Source organism: Barbus barbus, assembly GCF_936440315.1.
Source record: "Barbus barbus genome assembly, chromosome: 41".
Taxonomy (NCBI): domain Eukaryota; kingdom Metazoa; phylum Chordata; class Actinopteri; order Cypriniformes; family Cyprinidae; genus Barbus; species Barbus barbus.
This window is the reverse complement of record NC_136719.1, coordinates 8,396,404-8,417,191: the sequence shown is the minus strand read 5'-3', so window position 1 is coordinate 8,417,191 and position 20,788 is coordinate 8,396,404. Positions and strand designations below refer to the sequence as shown.

Genomic DNA, 20,788 nt, shown 5'->3' with positions numbered 1-20,788 from the left:
ACGTTTGTTTTCCAAATTGCCCTTCTGAAAGAGCTTCTTGGCACTCTGTCAGGCTAATGACGCTAAAGCTACCATCGTCTCTGTCTGTTTTCACTGGTGCTGCCTATGAATGATTGTGAATAGGAACGTGGTAGTTAAAAGTTGCATATGAAAGCAATGTGAGTCGATCGCTTGAGTTTGTTGAGCTCATAATCACGACTGGGACTAAAGTTTATGATAGCATGCCATGCACCATGAGACCAGCTATGTCGTTATTTTTATCCCACCGTGCTCCCCGTCTGTGTAATTCATAAACGCAAATGTATTATGCACAGTACAATCAGATGACTGACTTTTAAACAGAGTATGTTTTCTGTAAAGATTGTACTTATAGGGGAATGTTTGTTTGCAAAGGCTAACAGTGCTATTGTCGGAGCGTGACCTCTTGAAGCTCCGCCCTCTTCTCCGGGAGCACCAGTTCATTTGCATTAAAGCAACATACTCATATACAGCGCATTTTGGTTTATACCCTAAAAGTGGCAATTTTAACAAGTTATAAAAAATTATCTGTCGGGTATTTTGAGCTAAAACTTCACATACACACACTGGGGATATCAGAGACTTATTTTACATCTTCTAAAAAGGAGCATAATAGGTCACCTTTAAAAACACATTCTATGTGAATGGTCCCTAATAGCATTCATTATATATGTGTTTTCCATATCATGTTTGCTGTTTATTTACATGTATTTTGATGGCACTATTAAAGCCTGTCCTTAATAAGATATACATGTTGAAGGAAATGGTTTGTGGAAATGCTGGCATTAATGTGTAGCATACACAAACATGTCACTTTACATTATCTTCCTCCATTTACTGTTATATTTATCGCATACCACCATGAAAATTATACAGCATGGGTGTTATTAGCCTTCATGTAACTTAGTCTAACCCTATCAGTCCCAATCAAGTTATTAATTTATTTCACACTGGTAATTGCTAATATAAAGATGGTTGAGCAAAGATTTCAAAGCTGTATGCTAAACATTTTCTTAACAAATAGGCAAAAATTAAAACATGTTACAGTTATCCCTTCTCCCTCTCATCCAGAACCACTAGAATGCATGAAACTTATCCGAAATGACCTGTGTGTGCTTTGTATTTCAGGGTTCAGTTATTCTCTCAAATGCCCTATAATCAAAATCAGCTCTTAATTCAGGTCAGAGAAGCAGAGTTATATCATGCTGTTCATCTGAAACTGGATCTGTGCGTAACAACTGTCCCATGGCAGCCTGGCTCATTTTACCAAATTTGCAATCATGACAAAACACAGACATGTACAAGAAAAAAATGGTATTAAGCTAATTTTCTAATTGTTTACAAGCCTCCACTGAGACCAAGTACACCATGGGCACACCAGGTAAAAAAAAAAAAAGAACGGTTTAATCCAGTCCGGCTATTGATCTAAAATGAGTGTGACACCCCTGGGTTAGAGGCTGTCAGTGAACTGCTAAGATGAATAGTGCAGTTTCACTGAAACCTATTAGTCATGTAACAGGCCTAAACAGCTCATGCATTATTTCTGACTGGTTTAATAGTGGAACAATAGGACAAAGGACAAATTTGCAAGGGCCGAGTTATCATAATTCAGCTTTTGTGACAGGTATTTCAATATTAAGCACAGTTAAATAGCTTCTACAAAACTATTTCCCGTTACAAAAAGTACTAATTATTGAAAGCGTGCACTATTTTGACATTTGTAATGTAATTAGGGTGAAACCCTGCAAATAGCACACTGGGATGAGCTAATAATGCTATAGTTTGTCTGTGGCTTTTGATGTTACAGAAGGCAGTATGATCACATTAGGCACTCGGCAAACTTGGTAACGCTTTATGTGGAGGAATCATACTTGTGGTATATATAGGTACAAAGGTATAATATATAATATATATAGTACAGAGACTTTCTACTGCCAATACATCCACAAACATGCTGCTGTGAGCATGTAAGAAATACTGCTGCTGCATATGAAATGATCCCCATATATAACATACATAACATTACCTCATAGCAGATCTATACAGGTGGAGCTGGGGAAGGTGGAGGATTTCTTAAGCGCGCTGCAACTGCTACAGAAAGCACTAGCCAAGTATTTGAATATTGAGCAGCAAGCTCATTGGCTACTGATGTGAAAAGAAACCAATCAGCTGCGCCATGTGAATAATGATGTCATTATCGAGGGGTGAGAACCAGAAGGGCGTAAGTGACATTTTTGGTGAAATGGAGATCTATATATATATCAAATGAAAGCTCTCAATGAGCTCTTTCTACTGGCAAAAGTACTGTCATCCACAAGTTTTTTTTTATTTTTTATTATAAACAATTGAAATCAGTACACAAAGTCAGATCAAACTTTGGAAAAATATGGTAAAAAGTTGGTGAAAAGTCACTAACAGCTTTCTGGTTCTCACCCCTCGTTATGTCATTGAGTTATTGGCTTGCACCATCTAGAGTTTCATGACAGAAATTTGCATTTACTAGCAGGTGTCATATATGTGTTTATCATCATCAGAATAAAAGGACCCAGTACCATGACATTATGGATGTAAATCTCCAGTAAGTTGTTTTATTAAATTTGCTTTAGAAAATGTACACACATTAAACAATCAACATGCACAGGTTTACTATACACAATCCAATTCTTTTCAATATGAAAACGGTATTCAGCTCCAGTACATCATCTCACAGAGATGTATTCAATAAACAATGCATTAATACAGAAATATCAAAACATTAGGTCAAGTGTTGTTACATGTATTCATATGGAAGGTGGGTCTATTTGAATCTAACACACGAAAACACAAGTTAATCTTGATCTCGTCAACATTTCAACCAAAGAGGAACAAAATATCATCTTGCATTCCACTACATAATCTTTCCACAAATCAATCTCTGACAGCCATGATCAAATTACTTTACTTTTAAAGGACAACACTTGACCTTTAACAAAAAACCCATTACAAGTTGATATCATAAAACTGAAACAACAAAACAATACTTACAAAATAGAAAACACTTTTTTTAAACCTTTTTTTTCAGAAGCAATCACATAAACCAATTATTTTTTGTTTGTTTTTGTTTTTTACATTTATAATCAGCACTTAAGGATCTCAGATGAAGTACTCTGAAGCAACTCCAGAGAAAATATGAATAATATTCACAAAATGGGCTGACAATCCAGAACAAAATACACAAGTCCCAACAGGCACCTAAATGTCAGCAGCCATTATCAAAGGTTAAATCAAAATCATGCAGCAGCCTTCATCCCGGACACAAAAACATCCAAGAGCTTCAACAGGGTTTGATGTGACATCTATATTGTACGGCAAGTCTGTAGGGACAATGCAACTTTTCTCACTCAGAGAGCATTTTCATTTACCCTCACTTCTGACTGCTTCCTATTTGACCTTACAATTCAAAACCAAGGCCGAGTGTGCGGGCTGCCTTGAACAATGCCCTGGAGTCTTCTCAAATGTGCGTGAGTGAGAGTCGTATAAAGGCCCTTTGAGTGCGGTCATTCTAAAATGACACAGAAAGGTGGCCACGTCCCTTTCGTGAGGGGAAACAAAAGAACAAAAAGCAAAGCTGCTCCTAGTCAGCTGTCTGAACAGTCCTGATACAGCTCGCCATGCTGTTCATCTCACATTCATCTTGTCTTCGCCTCTGCTAATAACCATTATTCCCTTGCAGATTTGGTCAAAAGCCACTGCAGGGTGCACTGTAATTTATTAGCGCGGTTTAATGGTGTGTACATCACGGTAAGGATCAGTCAAATCATGTGCTTTCAGATCATGGCTCTCAATTTTTCTGCGTTCTTGTGTTTATATCTTTCGACAGCAATGTTTTAGGCCATATTTTATTTTAGGATTGCAATACACAAGTATAATAATTAAAGGAATAGTTCAACTGAAAACATAGACCATCCAAGAAGTAGATGAGTTTGTTTCTTCATCAAATGCAGCATTACATCACTTGCTCACCAATGGATCCTCTGCAGTGAATGGGTGCCGTTAGAATGAGAGTCCAAACAGCTGATATAAACATCAAAATAATTCACAAGTAATACATGATGTTACTTGATGGACTGGACTGGAGTGGTGTGGATTATTGTGATGTTTTTATCAGCTGTTTGGACTCTCATTCTGACGGCACCCATTCACTGCAGAGGATCCATCAGTGAGCAAGTGATGCAATGCTAAATTTCTCCAAATCTATTACCTCAAAGAAACAAATTGTATTCATTTTGGATGGTGTGAGGGGGTGAGTAAATGTTCAGCAATTTTTCATTTTTGGGTGAACTATTCCTTTAATTACCAGGACTGAAAGAGTCTAAAGCAATTTGAGCGCTACTGGGTAAGCAGTTTTTTGCTCTGAACCTTTCCTAAACACATCTGATTCAGCTCATAATGGCCCTGAGGAGCATCTGGTGAGTGGCCTAGAATCTGTGCCGCAGTCCAGCACAGCGAGAAAGTGACAAATAAAACACAAACTATTTATCTGAGGTTTGCTAAACAAGCTTCGAATACATAAAGTACCAGAACTTTTAACAATCACAGAAGAACAAGTCACAATGTACATGGCCAAAACAAAACAAACAAAAAACAAGTGGCTTTTAGCAACCATTCAGCATTTCTGGTTGAAGATACAGCATACGTGTGCAGTATCCAGCGCTGCCCACCCTTTTAAAACAAATAACAACTAGGGATGTGCTGATATCTGTACTATCTGTACTAAAAGCAACGGCCAATTCAACAATGTTTGCATACTCTGCTGTGTGAAGAACACCGGCAGCAGACTTAATATGCTTGCTCAGATCTAACAGTGTGCAGATAAACCGAGGGCAAAGAAAATAACACTAGCTGACATCTAATTTTTTTGTTATATATAATAAAACAAGCTAAACTGGGTCAAGAATGTATTCTGAGTTTATGCTGTAGTGCTTAACAGATTATTAATACATTAAATGCTATTAAAAACACAGATATCATGTACATGTACACTCGTTTTCAGTTTTCCAAAACCAAAAAAAGAGTATAATACTTGAGTCATCCCTTGTGAAAAAGAAGTACACTTAGGTAGGTATGCTTTTAAGAAGACTATATACTTTAAAATAATCAAGTGTGCTAATGAATAGAATGTACTGATAAGCATTTATGGTGAACTATACATGCTTTAATGTCAGTTCTATTGAAACTTGTCATTTATTGAACTATATTTGTAATTACTGATTTGCAATGAAGCAAATTAGTATAAATCTATTAACTGTGTAATCTTAAATAACACATCAAGTTCTTTGCATGTGCTTTAATGTGTCAACACATCAAAATAAGTGTACTTCTTTTAAGTATGACAAAATATTATTTAAACAATGATTAAAAATGTACTTTATAGTTAAAAAGTCATTAAAGTGAATACATTTTTTCATTAATATTTCATTAATATGTCTTTTTTCATTAATATGATCTAAAGTACTTTTTGCGCTACAAGTGCAAATTGAATACAATTAAGAACATTTCTTTTTCACAAGGGATAATTAAGAGATACTAATAAAAAAGGTCATTAAAATGTGGCTTTAGCACTCTTTCTGTTATTTAGCAAAAGAAAATCTAAAATCTGTCATTTTGTAATACTGTAATAATTGGTTGCTCATCTCAAAATTACAGTGCATTTTTGATCATCAAAAATTATGAAATTATTCTTTATTAAACCGAATCATTATGACTGCATTAAGTGTCTAAATGCTTAATCAAATTTTAAACTAAGAACATCTCTAGCATATTTATAAAAGTCTAATACGTTCCCTCATGTCACTATCATATGATATAATTATCGCTGTGAGTGTACACAGATTTACCCATAACCTCTCCTAGTGTTAATGCAGTTCAAACTTTGTAGATCTTGTCATCACAAAACCTGTGAATGTACTGTAGCACTTCGTCAATCATGAATACTAGAGGCTTGTAGCTGCAACATGGTGCCTGGAGCAAACTAATACAAGCCTTGTGAGTGCTAAAACATAGATAAGGCACCGAGACAACTCTTGAACAAATAACTGAACTAATAAGCAAAGGCTAAAAGTTAATTAACGATGTGATTACAAAACAATCACAAGTATAACAAACAGCTTAAAGGGATCATTCACACACAAAATATGATCCTTCTATAATTATTTACTCACCCTCATGTTGTTCCAAATGTTTTTCTTTTTCTTTGAAACACAAAAGGTGAACTTTTTGGCTTGAGAACATAAAATTCTCATATGAATTTGTGAGAGGTGACATAGCATACAAGTTGTATGGACTAAATTTATCATATTTTATAGCGCTTTCATGACCTCAACACTTAAAATTAGCTGTAAATGTACTCATCCTCAGGTCATCCAAGATGTAGATGAGTTTGTTTCTTCCTCAGAACAGATTTGGACGAATTCAGCATTACACCACTTGCTCACCAATGGATGATCTACAGTGAATGGGTGCCGTCAGAATGAGAGTCCAAACAGCTGATAAAAACGTCACAATAACTAACCCACACCACTCCAGTCCATCAGTTAATGTTGTGTGAAGAGCTGAGTATTTGCAATAAACAAATCCATCTGTAAGCTGTTTTAACATCTTCCTCTATCCATAATATTGCTTTCTCCAGTGAAAATGTTGTCTGGTCTGAATCAGGAAAGAAATATGCACAGATCAAGCAACGTTGAAAAGCAAAAAACAGTCTAAATCAGTTCTAAACAAATATGTAGGCTTGGGTTTGATGCGAGAAGACAACAGGGGATGGACTTTTCACTGTAGGAAACGGTTTTATAGATTATGGACTCTGATTTTGGACAGAAGTGATGGTGAAAAATTGCCATATTTGGACAACATGGACTGGAGTTGTGTGGATTGTTGTGATGTTTTTATCAGCTGTTTGGACACTCATTCACTGCAGAGGATCCATTGGTGAGCAAGTTTATCCAAATCGGTTTTGATTAAGAAACAAACTCATCTACATCTTGGATGAACTGAGCGTAAGTGAATTTTCATTTTTGAGTGAACTATTACTTTAAAAGGCCTCTCTCTCAATTCATTGTAATTGCATGGGAACATTCTTTAAAATCACACTTTGTGTCCCACAGCCAATTAAAGTCACATGACAACAACATGAGGGTGTGTAAATGATTTTGGGTGAACTAATCCTTCAATTTATGATGTGATAACTACAAAACAATCACAAGTTTAACAAACAGTAGCTTAGTAAGAAGTAAAAGGATGTTAACTACTTTGGCATGTACATGGAAGTAAGGCATTTGTTCTGAAGGATCAATGAGAAGATGAAATCTTAGTGCAGTAACATGACTCATCCCTCCTCGTACACCAATATGCTTCAAAAACCTTCGATTGAAACCTTGTTAGGGTCTCGGATCACTTGCAAGGACACAATGATACACAGTACATAACACATGCACATGAAATCTGACCACCGTGACGCTGACATTTTCCTGTTACACTCCTTGAAGGCCTCGCCAGGCATTGCCTCAGATAACTCTGGAGAGATAGATCGATAATCTCTCTTCAAAAGTGTTTTGGTGCACATCTCCAACAATTCCACAGTGAGGAAGAGTGCAGGCAATCAAACCGGTCAGAGGATGTTCGATCCTTTGGACCGTTAACACAAAGCCGGTCTCAGTGTCGATAACGCGATGATAGAAAGCAAGGAGACGGGGATGGTGTTGGGTCGCCAGGCTCTGGACCCTCGTACACTCATACCTGGAACATGGAGAACAGGACTTAAAGGGGCTGAAGCTTATTAACTTGTAATTGATGAATAAAAATAGACTGGGAGTAATATAAGAGCAATAAAGGAAGGCATCGTTGGGAATTGAAGGATGAAATTATAGCTTTATCAGTGTTTAGCTCTACATCTGGTGGTGGACAGTCTTGTGCTCTAAGCAAATTTGTATTGACTTCCAGTACTGTGCAGTTTTTCCAGTTTAAATGACTAACTAATTAATGGTAAAACAGGTTAGAAAACCATGCTGTTGGCAGGCACATCTAATAATTTCCTACATTAACAACTGAAAACTGAAAGTAACTTTCCCTTCTGTTACATTGATATTTAAATGAGCGTTATGACAGCAAAGTAATTCTTAAAAAAAAAAAAAAAGAAAAAAGTAGAATAGTTTAATCCAAAAATGAAAAATTGCTGAATATTTACTCACTATCTTACACTGTAAAAAAACGGTTAAATGACTGGCTGACAAACAAAAAACATAAAATTAAAGTAAAATATTGTAATTGAAACAAGAAAAAAAAAAAAAATCTGTAAAACCCTTAATGAAAATTTCTATAAAAGTATTGTTTTTGCACTTTATTTCAAATAAGATATTTTACTGTAATTTTACGGTTTTTGTTTGGCAGCTGTAGTTGCCAGTCGTTTGACGTGTTTTTTTTTCCCCTCAATTTTGTTTACAGTGTACCATCCAAGATGCAGATGAGTTTGTTTCTTCACCTGAACAGATTTGGAAAAATTTAGCATTGCATCACCAAAGGATCCTCTGCAGTGAATGGGTGCCATCAGAATGAGTCCAAACATCTGATAAAAACACCACAATAATCCACAAGTAACCCACACTACTCCAGTCCATTAATTAAAGACTTGTGAAGAGAAATGCTTTGTGTTTGTAATAAACAAATCCATCATTAATGAGTTTTTAATTTCAAGCTGTTGCTTCTGGCTAAAATATGATTCCTTTATACATAATCTTGCTTTCTCCAGTGAAAAAGTCGTCTAGTCTAAAACAGGAGAGAAATATGCACAGATCAAACACCATTTACAAGCAAAACAGTCCAAAACAGACGATTGTGGATTGCTTGTGGATTATTGTGATGGTTTTATCAGCTGTTTGGACTCTCAACCTGTTTCTCCAAATCCAAAGAAACAAGCTCATCTACATCAATTTTTGGTACAACTGTTCATAAACTTGGGGTCTATACAATTCTTTAGTTTAGGAAGTATCTTGTTGCTAAACAATTATTTATTTGATCAAAATTAGAGTAAAAACAGTTGCATTTTCACTGACGTCCAGGAGATGCTCACTGAGCAGTTTTTCCTAGTTTAAATGATTGACTAATTAATCCTAAAGCAGTTTGGAAAACCTTGCTATTGGCACAGCTAATAATTTCCAACATTAACAAAGGAAAAGAGTCAGGGCTTTTTCTTGTAAACTAGACATTGCAGGCCATTAGATGAAAAATGTGAACAATAAGCCACAGAGAAGTTGTCCCTTGCAGTTGCATCAGCCTGTGACGTTGTATCCATGGGGGAGCGGAGACCAACGGGCAGAGATAGATGGCGAGAGCTTGGGCTACTTAATAAAGATCAGACTGCTAAACCCAGTGGAGAATAAAAGGTGTACAAGGAGGACACATCAAATCAGTGAGAACTCATTTAGAGAGGCGCATTAAATTCTGAGGGCAGTAAGAGAGCGTCTACGCAGCAAACTGCACCTGCGCTGTTCACTCGGGGGAACAGCAGGAGAACATTATGAGGTCAACAGTGCATTGTTTATTTTATAGGGGCCTGTGTGTTTAATATCCCTTTGGCATTGAATGTTTATCTTTTTTTGCACGCACCCGCAGGTTTAACTCACCTACGGAAATGTAATATTGTGTAAGGATGCAGACGTGAAATAAATGAGCCGAATATAAACAACTGATAAAATCGAATTCATAAATCACTCATTTTCTAAAGTAACAATGTCCAACAGAAACAGCAGGATAGTAAAATTTTTTTGGTCTCCCTTGAGCTTGTTACATTTTCATAAAGGTCCTGAAGGGTAATCAGCAAATATGAGCAGTGATTTCACAGCACTGTGATTGGCTCATTACCCAGTGTCATTGTTCACAATACGGCTGCAGCTAACGATTATTTTTTATTGTCGACTAATCTATCGATTATTTTTCCGATTAGTCGACTAATCTATTGATTATTTTTCAATTAATCTATTTATTATTTTCTTATCAGTTGATGAATTCTTTAGTTAAACTATCAATAAATAATAACAGTAATTCTGCTATTAACCTTAATATTTTATTCAAACGTGTTCTCATAATTAATATTTTACAAAAATAAATAATAATAAAGAAAATAATAACAATAAATAAACAAAAATAATAACAAGAAAAGAGAGAAAAAGAAATAAATAATAATAACAATAAATAATTAATAAAAATAAAAATGAAAGAAAGAAAATAACAATAAAGAATTAATAAAAAGAAAAAGAAAAAGAAAGAAAATAACAATAAATAAAAAATAAGTAAAAGAAAAATAATAGCATTAAATAACTAAAAAAAGAAAAAAAGAAAAGAAAGCAAGAAAGACATAGGCTAACAATAACAAGAAAGAAAGAAAGAAAGAAAGAAAGAAAGAAAGAAAGAAAGAAAGAAAGAAAGAAAGAAAGAAAGAAAGAAAGCTAATTACAGGGCAGTGAGACGATCAATAGAAATGCACATTATGGCTGCATTCACAGTTGCTGTTTGGGACTGACAGCAGTTGCTTTCAGGTGAGAGACTTGAAATGTTTTATTTATTCAGCAGATTAAAACATCTGCTTGAATGAACATCTGAACATCTGTATATTCAACATCAACGGCGACCTTGTAACATGTTTCAGCAATGCATTTCTAACATTTATAATGTGTTTACAAACAATTCTCAGAATTGACTTTACACAGACTTTTGTAAGCGAAATGAACAGCCATTTTTCATATTGTACATTTTAATAGTAAATTCACTTTTATCATTTTTAGAACTGCAATATCAGCCATTATTTTAGATGTGCTGCATCTGTAATTATATGGTATGTGTAACCTGGAAACGGTCTAAATGTAACTGAAACAAGAATTTACATTTTTACCATTTAGTCAGTATTTAAAAAAAATTTTTTTTTTGAAAGATGTCTAATGCTCAAGACTGCATTTATTTGGTCAAAAATACAGTAAAAACAGTAATATTGTTAAATATTATTACAATTTAAAATAACCGTTTCCTGCTGTAATATATTTTTAAAAGTAATTTATTTCTGTCATTCAAAGATGAATTTTCAGAAATCATTCTAATAAACTGATATGCTGAAATATTTATTAGAAAGAAGAAATATTCCTTATTATCAATGTTGAAAACAGTTCTATCATGACAACTCTGAAGATTTTAGCATGGTAATAGATATGACAGTGTTAATGTATTTGGTCTTGGCTGAATTGCTGCTGCTGTCGGTTATTGCTGTAGTTGCTACTGCCAATGCATACGGCGATACGGTGCTGAGCATTTAAGACATGCTGCTGCACAAATAGCATATAAAATAACCCATAGCAGATCTATACAGGTGGAGCTGGGGAGGTGGAGGGTTTCAGAGGAATTCTGAAAGCGCGCTGCAAACTGCTCTAGTGAATACTAACCAACAATTTAATTATTTTGTGGAAACTATGATAATTTTTTTCAGTATATTTTGATGTTCAAACGAACAGTATTTATTTGAATTTCTTATTATTATTCCTTGCTATTAAAGTACACATTATTGTTATGCACCCCAAACCTTTGAACAATTAGTCCAGTGTAAAAACCTTTACACTGGACTAAAAAAATATTATTTCAGGAGACCACTACACACCAATGCATCAAATTTAAACAAGTGTGTTCTTACTAAGTTTATGTATGTTGATGGGTTCGGTTGGCATCCCTTCTCCTCCGTCACTCAGCGCTCGTATCTGAATGATGTAATCGTCATCTGCAGGTAGCATGAGCTCCACTGAGGTCAGATTTGTTGTTATTGTGTTAATTTCTTTATGCCGGTTCCTTCTGTAAGACACCTGGAGAGAACAAATGAGAGAGGTGCTAACAACCACTTAGATTTATTCAGCACAAGCTATTTTAGACGATAACGGAAGTAAAATCAAATTATCATAAACTGTGGGGAACTGTAGTGTTTATTAGCACACCTGGTGTTTTTGCTATACTGTACAGCACATATTTTGTAGATCTGCGGTATAAATTAGTTTTATTTTTAATTTCCGTTACCACTAAGGTGGGTAATCGTCCAACAAGAGAAATAATATAAGCACTTTAATGTAGTTGTTTCCTAAATGCTCACTGGAATAGAACAAGCTAATATGATTATGTGAAAATAATGCCCTACAGTTTGGCTTTGAGGCTTACATTGCTGGGAAGCACTTACCTGATACCCGGAAACATCTGACTCCATCTCCAGAGAAATGACAGGCTCCCAATGAACAGTGAGCTTAGAGCCAATCAGATTCCACTCCACGTTCAAAGGTGGCTGCCCGGGTGCTGAGAGGAAACACCACTATTAGTTTCTGTACATGTGACGACATCAGAAAGCCAGGAGAGGTGCCTGGATGTCTGTTTGTTCATAATTTCATAATGTATTACACTAAACAGATAGTTCTAGAACCAGAAAAGGCAGTTCTGGCATTTAAAATGTGTATGACATTCTTTTCCTCTGTGGAACACAAAAGGAAACATTTAGTAGAATGTTCACACTGCTTTTTTCCTAACACGATAAAATAGTCCATATGCTTTATATATTATATCCCTAGTCTTTTGAGGTCATATGAATATATAGTATAGTATGCAAGTTAAGGACTACTTGGGTACTTTTGCTGGTCACTGTATTCTTTCGCTATATGAGAAAGAGCAGGATGAACATTCTTTTAAATATCAAATTTTTTCCCTACGGAGGTTTGAAATGATGACTGTGATTAAATGCTGACAGAATGTTATAACCTTATAACCAATAATTATTTAAATCTTGCTTTTTCTTTACTTTTATATTCAGCAAGGACACACAACAAAAGTGACAGTAAATACATTTATAAAAATTTCCATTTCAGATAAATGCTTTCTATTAATGTGACACTGAAGACAGGAGTAACGGTTGATGAGAATTCAGCTTTTCCATCACAGTAATAAATGGCATTTGAAAAAAATATTAAAATTGAAAAGAGTTTTATTTTTCCACAATACTACAGATTTTTACTGTATTTTTGGTCAAATAAAAAAATAAAATGTAGTAATAAAATAAAATGACAGGTGTCTTTATCCTATTTAAATATTAAAAAGGACAATTCTACTTTTTTTTATAAAGTGTGAATATTAAAATTAGACAAACAACAACAATGAATAATAAGTTTTATATACCTGCAGTGGCAATGCCTAAATAAACTGAGAATTTTAACAAGCGTATACTTACGGGACTTCTTGGTGGTCACATTGATGGTGGGAGAAAGAGGGCCAGTTCCTGCTGTGTTGAAAGCGCTCACTGTCAGGAAATACTGAGTGTATCCTCTCAGACCGCTGATGTTAACCTTGTTTTGATTGGCAGACACTCTGACTTTGCCCATGGTCTCAGGTTTTGTATCGTCCTCCCAGTACACCACCTGATTTCAAGAGCAATGAAGAGAAAGCACAGTCTGTGGGATCTAAAGCCTCACGGATATAATGCTACGGTGCCATTATTGTTCAGTGCAGGGGAATTATTATACAGGAGTACTTCACTTTTTCCACACAGTGGGTTTGGGGTGACATGGATGAAGAGTTTCACAGAGGAATGTGTAATGTGTTCTCTGTGTCCTTAAAAAGGATGAAGAAAAGCCATTTTGCCCAATGCGGCAGAGAGGGCCTCCTATGCATACGGTAAGAACAGGGTACCCTATTCTTATTTTCAAATGGAGCGTTTCCATGGGTACAGAGGGAACTTTGAGGTGCAGCATGGGAGATGACAGGCTCTGACAGAACCCACGGTGCATTTCAAAACTGGACAGAGAGTCATTTCCATTTAGAAGAAGGGACGCACCTCATAGCCCAACACTCTTTCTGAGGAAGCGCTGAGAATGTGCCAGCTCACTTCAATTTCAGTGGCAGAAATGCTTCTGGCCCACACGCCGTCTGGAACGCCACTGGGCTCTGAGAGGAAAGATAAAAAGAGAAAAAGATGAATACATAAAGACAGAAAAGAAGCAAAGAGATGAGAACAAAGGAGAAGAAAAGAGATAAGGAAATATGAGAAAAGAAATGACAAAATAAGACGAATAAGTGAAAACTAAAAAAGAAGAATCGAGCTGAAACAAAATGAGACAACGAGAAGATGAAAATGTGACTGAAAGCAGTGAAGAGAGATATAAATGAGACACAACTATGAGAAGAGATGAGATAAAACGAGAGAAGACAGAAAAGATGAGAGAAGAGAAGAACTAGGATGGAACAAGGAGAGAAACTGAAATGGGACTGAGAAAAGAGAAAGGGAAAAATGAGACCAGAGAAGACTAGATGAGACGAGAAGAGACAAAAAGAGAAAACAAGAAGATAAAGAGAAGAGATGAGATAAAATAAAATAAGACAGGACAAGAGGAAGAAAGAGGATACAGTGAAGATACAAACTTGAAACAGGTGAGATGAGACAAAAAGAGTGAAGATGATGAGAAAAGATAAGACAGAGAGAAAGATGAAGAAGTTGAGGTGTTCTTGAGAAGTTGAAATGAGAAGACAAGAAGAGAAAATGATGAGAAAAGAGAAGATGAGAGCAAATAAAAAAAGAGATTTAGAGAAGGGAAGAGACTAGAGGAGATGAGAAGAGAAGCACTAGGATGTAACGAAGAGAAAAGCAGGAAAGAGAAGAAAAACAAACAAACCAAGAGACGAGGCAAGAGAAGAAGATGAAATGAAATAACACTGAAAGAGAAGAGATTAGATGAGACAGGATGTGAAAAGACAAGACTATGAGGAGAGAAGACCAAAATGTGACAAGATTGATAGAGAGTAGACAAGAAAAGAGGATGCATCAAAGGCGGATGTACCAAGACCAAACGGAAAGAGAATAAATGAGAATAAAATGAGAAGATGAGATAAGAATAGACGAGAAGAGAAGAACAGGATGCAACAAGGAGAGAAGCTGAAACGAGACTGAAAGGAAAGAGAAGAAAAGAAAAAAAGAAGAGATAGGAAGACAAAAAATGAAATGATGAAACAAGATAAAACTGAAAGACAAGAGATGAGATAAAACAATGAAAAAGCAGGATGAGAAGAGACACAACTACGAGGAGAGAAGACCAATATGAGACAAGATTGAAAAAGAATAGACAAGAATAAAAGACAATGGAAGAATGTAAATGAGACAAAAGTAAAAGTGAAGAGATGAAATAAAACAAAAAAAGATGAGGCCAGGAGAACGGAAGACACAAGAAGAGAAGTAAGACGCAAAAAAGACAAGACAAGGCTAGAAGAGAAGAGACAAGATGAAAAGCATAATCATCAGTGCACAAATCAGAAGTTGATGAAAAAATTATTTATAAATCTTTTGTCTCTAAAATGGCAAATTACTAGCCTCTATTTTAATAGGATAGTTGATTGACATAAAGGAACATTATCTGTACAGGAATTCAATTAATGCGGTAGCTTCCTGACACACCGCTGTCTCCCCGTCACTCCACACTGTAATAGCTCATCTCAAACCGATCCTAACTAGCTGAGAGATTCCCACACTGCCGAGCATGAGATTCCAGCACTAAAACCACCTGACATTTACAAAACAACATCACGTAAAGCCATTATAGTACATGCTTTACTTTGTAGTTACGATAAAAAAGAAAATTGCATTATGTATTCTTGGACATTTAGCAAAAATGTGTTCTGTTAAAAAAGGGCAAATTACTGCTAAAAACGGCAAGCAACAGTGTTGGAGAAACCCATAAAATTATATAACATTATATATTCTAAATCTATATCCTACAGTATCCAGCTTTTTTGACCATTTGTTATAAAATGAGCCGTGTTCTTTCAGTGCTGCACATAATAAAGTGCTGGTGGTAAAGGAATCAATTCCAGCCTGTTCTTTGAATGTATTATGCACCTTACAATAGATGAATAAATACATAGCGAAAAGAAAAATTCATTGAAAACACTGTAAATGACTGAAAAGGTAAGCTTTTGTGCGCTGCTCATAATGCGATTGACAGTCTCACCATTCTCAGCCGAGAACACAATGGTAACAGGGCTGAACGGTCCCTGGCCTTTGGTGTTGTAGGCACCCACTTTGACGCTAAATGGAGAAAAGGGCGGGATGCTCTCGTTTCGGTATACGTAACGGGACTGGGATGGTATGGAGGTGACGGCGTGCGTCCAGTTGACCTGCCCAAGCGGCCGGAAAGCAATGATGTAGCCAAAACCATCTCCATTTTGCAGGTCTTCAGGCACAGGCTGGGAGGGAAACAAGAAACTATAGTGATATTAAAACATACAGACCAGATCCAGCCTCAGGTTCACACCCAGTGCCTTTCAAAATCCCACACAGTTGCAACCTCTTGAGAGTGCAAATGAACCGCTTTCTAATATACAACCAAATTTGAATTGAATGCCATTACGGGAGTAAAGGGCCCAGATGGAAAACAGGCTTGGCTTTGACTGAGGTAATAAACACCCCCATTCAATTCCATTTAATTAGCCAAAACTATTACCTCGCACAGAGGGAGTGATAATATAGACAGATGACTTACCTCCCATGTTATTACTAGCTCTGACTTGGAGCCCCCCCCACCTCCGACATCGGTGGGGGCCGTGTCAGGAACTGCGTACAGAAAAACAAAGAAAAAGCAGGCATGTTTTCAGTCCAGAGGATAGATGCAACCCCTGCCTTTCTCATTGTTTCTTTTCTTTTTTTTTACTCAAAGCCTCATTATCAAGTATCAAATGAAACAAAGCTCCGGTCCCTTAGCAACTGCTTTTAAAAGATTCTGTGGGCAGCGTCTCAGTTAACTGGCTTTGTTTTCACCATTTGCCAAGAGACTCTCAACAATAATGCTCGAAGAATTCGTTCTATAATATACAAAGAGGCACTTGAGCACCGAAAATGTATCGCTTCATCATGGGACGTTTGAAGAATGTGAGCATTAGTGGATTCAACCTCAGACAGCACGCCCACAGGCCGCCTACAGTCACTTACTGACCATCTGATGCATACCACACACAAAACTGGATTGCGCTTTCTCGATCTGGCAAGCTCTGTTCTGATTGGCTGACTAATTTGATGGGCATTTTGCGTACCTTTTGAGGATGAAATTATCACTGGACTTGCCAACGTTTGCCATGATTAAATCAGATCAATAGTACGCAGAGCAGTTCTGTCTGTGAAATAGTCTGTCTTTAATACTTTTGGAAAGGCAGAAATTCTGATCTTGGAGTAATTTTGCTTCTGACCACTTCTTTGTTAGTCGGGTCAAAGAAAATAGCTAGCAAAAATAAGTTAACAAAAGATGTTTTGATTGTGTGTTTTGATAATGTACATCATCACAATAATTAAACGATTTTAATCAAATAAATTTAGGGGAAAAAAAGGATTGTTTCATCTAATCCATTGACAATCAACAGAGCTCGCAGAAGCTGAATGAACACTGGTAAACAACAGCATTTGCTAGCAGGTTTATTAACCCAAATGCATCCTATACACATATTAGATTAGACATATACATAACATACACTTAATAGTTAAGGTTTAGTAAGATTTTTTTAAAGAAATTCATACAGTTGATAACCGTTATCTACTAGGGGTGAAACGGCACACAAACATAACGGTTCATTATGTACCTTGGTTTTGATGTTATGGTTCGGTACAGCAGGTACTTGCTTTTTTTTGTTTTTTTAATTAAACAGTGGTTTACTGAACAAATTGCTCTCTTTAAATACATTCAATTATAAATAATATTTTCTTAGGGATAAAAATCTACTTCTCAGCTCATGCTCTAAATTATAGCGAACCCTTTTACATGACTTAAATGTAATTATTTTTTATTATCTATTTATTTTTAAATATAATAATCAACACAACTTAAAAAAAGTTATATGCAAACATGTAAATTGCACACAGTGCAGTTTTTAAATTAACTTATAAATTATACAATTTCTATTTGTTGTTTAAATATATTCATTGACACAGTGGCTGTGATAACTTGTTTCATAACAGATAAGACATCACTAACAGCTAAAATAAAATATAATGAGTATATAGTCGAAAAATGCTCTTTTCTAGATTTCATTTCTGTAGTGAACTAATGAGCTGTGGACCTGACATCTTAGTAGTAAAGAGGAAGCGATGATCACAGTCACTCACGCTCCACGCTTCCGTTTGAACGAGGCGTTTATACAGCAATCTGTTGCACCACATCAAACAGCGTCAAAATTGACATTTATTGTTTGAATTTACTGAAAGTTTTTTATCAACAAAATTAACAATTTTAAAGATGAGACTTTGTTTCTTATCAAAAGTAACAATAAATAAAACAGGATGATTCCAATGATGTTCCACTCGTGCAGTGGTTAAAACAATAATGTATTTGTGCCGTACACATGCGCAGCGAACCGAAAATGTTCGGTATGAATATGTATATTGTTACACCCATATTATCTATTTTTAACTATTTTTTACTGTATTTTCAATCAAACACACAGCCTTGGTGAGCATAAGAGAATTCTTTCAAAAACAATAAAAACCTGAATGACCCCAAACTTTTGAATGGCAGTGTAAAAATAAAGTTATGAACTGTATTAGAAATAATTGTTTCACATGCATTTGTTAAATGTTGGTATGTTTAATTTAATATATACAATTTCTGAATGTTTGCAACAACTTTGTTCTCTCTCAAGTAAAATGTAATTTTCATAGACTAAAATTAGATCAAATTAAAAATGCTTAAAATGAATGACTATTACATTAAAGACAATTTAATTAAAAAAGACAATTTAAATTCAGTTAAATTTCAGTTAATTTATCAATCTAAAAATTGTGTATAAATAACACTGTTGGTGACTCACCTGCATCCTCGGTTCTTGTTTTAAGAGAAGCGGGGCTCGGTTCCCCCACGCCGACGCTGTTTCTGGCCAGCACTCTGAACTCATACTCCACCCATGCGTTCAGATCCACCACCGTTGCCGTCAAGGTGTTCCCATCAATCACCTCTGGGACTGAGAGCAAACAGAAAAGTCACGGTTTAATCGAAAATACCTGGATTACACAGTGGCGCCATGAACGTCAACAACAGGAGCCCAATTTTGAGCCAATGTTTACAGTAAGCCAGAAATGTCACAAAACATAAAAAAAAATTGTTCTATTCCACATCTCTGTCTGGGTCGGATGTTGTTTGAATGAATTTGGATTCAAGCGGCAGGGCAAGAGACCAGATTAAGTCGTTTTGCGTTAGTACTTAGAGGCCCTTATATGTACTCAAAGCGAGCATAAGCTTCTTTCTTAAAAGCACATGAGACGTGCTATGGTAATTTCAGTCTCTCGCTGAATTGATGCTCCGCTTGACTAGCTTTAGCTAATCCTGTATTGTTACCCGTGTTCACCGCTTGCCAGCCCACTGTGAAAGCTGTCTTGGCCTGGATGATATAGCTTGTGATGGGGCTGCCATTATCCTGGCCAGGTCTCCAAGAAAGCTGAGCCGTGCTGTCTGTGATCTCCTCCACTGTTACGCCATCTGGAGCTCCTGGGGGACCTGATTCAATCAGACAATTAGCAGTGAATTAGCAATTAGAAATGAAGTTACCTTCACTGACATCTAACCTTGCTCACCCCCTGCCAGGAAGCTCTCCGCTTATCGCCCCACTAAGTTGTGATATAAGGCCAGTCTCTAAAAGGTGTTATTACATTTTAAGCTGTTGCTTTTGTGGGAACACTAGATCTCTTTGAGAATCATAGGAAAGCTTTTCAGAGGCTTGAGCTGTTTTCTTAACAGCTACAGCATGTCTCATGTGAAAAGCTGCAAGCAGGCCTTCCTCTGCACATCTTTAATTGGTTCCTCCAATTATAAATGTGCAGAGCGCTGTCTTCCTTTGTCAAAATCACACTCCTTTGGGGGAAAATATAAATAAATGGAGCATAATGTTTAGTGGTTTTGTCAGCGCAGGTCATTGTGTCACTCGTAGCATCAATAACAAGATCAGACAGTGTTTGTTTCTCACCAAAAAGGGACTTGAAGACAAAACATGAGGACAAATTGTAAATTTGCTTCTTTATATTTGGTTTTGGTGGCTAAATGCATCTTTAGCCAGACTAACATTTACATAATTCATTTTAAACCACGGACCCCCTCTGTGCATAATATTGAAATGCCAGACACTCCTATTATCTGTAAATTAAACTGCCAGACGTTTTAGTAGCTGATTGTTCTTCAGGGTTCCCAATGACTTTTCCAGCTCCTTAACCTTTATCAAGTAAATAAAATGTTTAAAGAGCTTGGCAGAACTAGAAAAATGTATATTCACTGAAAAATGTCTATTGAGTTTTGAGACTGCATTAATTTATATGACTTTTCTAGATGTAGAAATCATACATTTATAATTTGACTCCCCATAGAGCACAGCAGCTGTGACGTCAAAATCTGGAAGACTAATTCGTCATGGGTTCGCTCAACATTCTCTTATGGGTTTTTATAATGGTGCTTTTCAATTTATAAGTAAAATAAGGTCTGTGGTAAATATAACTTGACGATACTTGTTTTGCTGTACAACATAAAGCGCACACACTCACACCCCAAACATTCTTATGTAGTTACTTACTACATTATTACAAACAGACATTTAAAAAAAATAATGTAGATCAAAACGTCAAAGTATTGTCAGTTTTTGATTAACACAGACTTTAAATTTCATAAATTAAAAAAAAACATTCTAAAAACTCATAGGAAAATCTTACAGGAAC

The 20,788-nt window shown here is 36.0% G+C and overlaps 1 protein-coding gene across 1 annotated transcript in view; it reads right to left on the bottom strand.

Annotated features, from left to right (window-relative positions):
• Nucleotides 1-7,690: 7,690 nt before the first annotated feature.
• Nucleotides 7,691-20,788, bottom strand: part of cntn3a.2 (contactin 3a, tandem duplicate 2) — a gene marked incomplete at both ends in the record, with an annotated part of 59,739 nt that continues 46,641 nt past the window's right edge. Inside the window, 9 exons of the mRNA XM_079402155.1 lie at nt 7,691-7,791; nt 11,726-11,891; nt 12,257-12,369; nt 13,292-13,478; nt 13,895-14,004; nt 16,059-16,293; nt 16,590-16,660; nt 18,901-19,050; nt 19,425-19,583. Coding sequence (XP_079258281.1) covers nt 7,691-7,791; nt 11,726-11,891; nt 12,257-12,369; nt 13,292-13,478; nt 13,895-14,004; nt 16,059-16,293; nt 16,590-16,660; nt 18,901-19,050; nt 19,425-19,583 — 1,292 coding nt within the window. The remainder of the gene's footprint in view (nt 7,792-11,725; nt 11,892-12,256; nt 12,370-13,291; nt 13,479-13,894; nt 14,005-16,058; nt 16,294-16,589; nt 16,661-18,900; nt 19,051-19,424; nt 19,584-20,788) is intronic.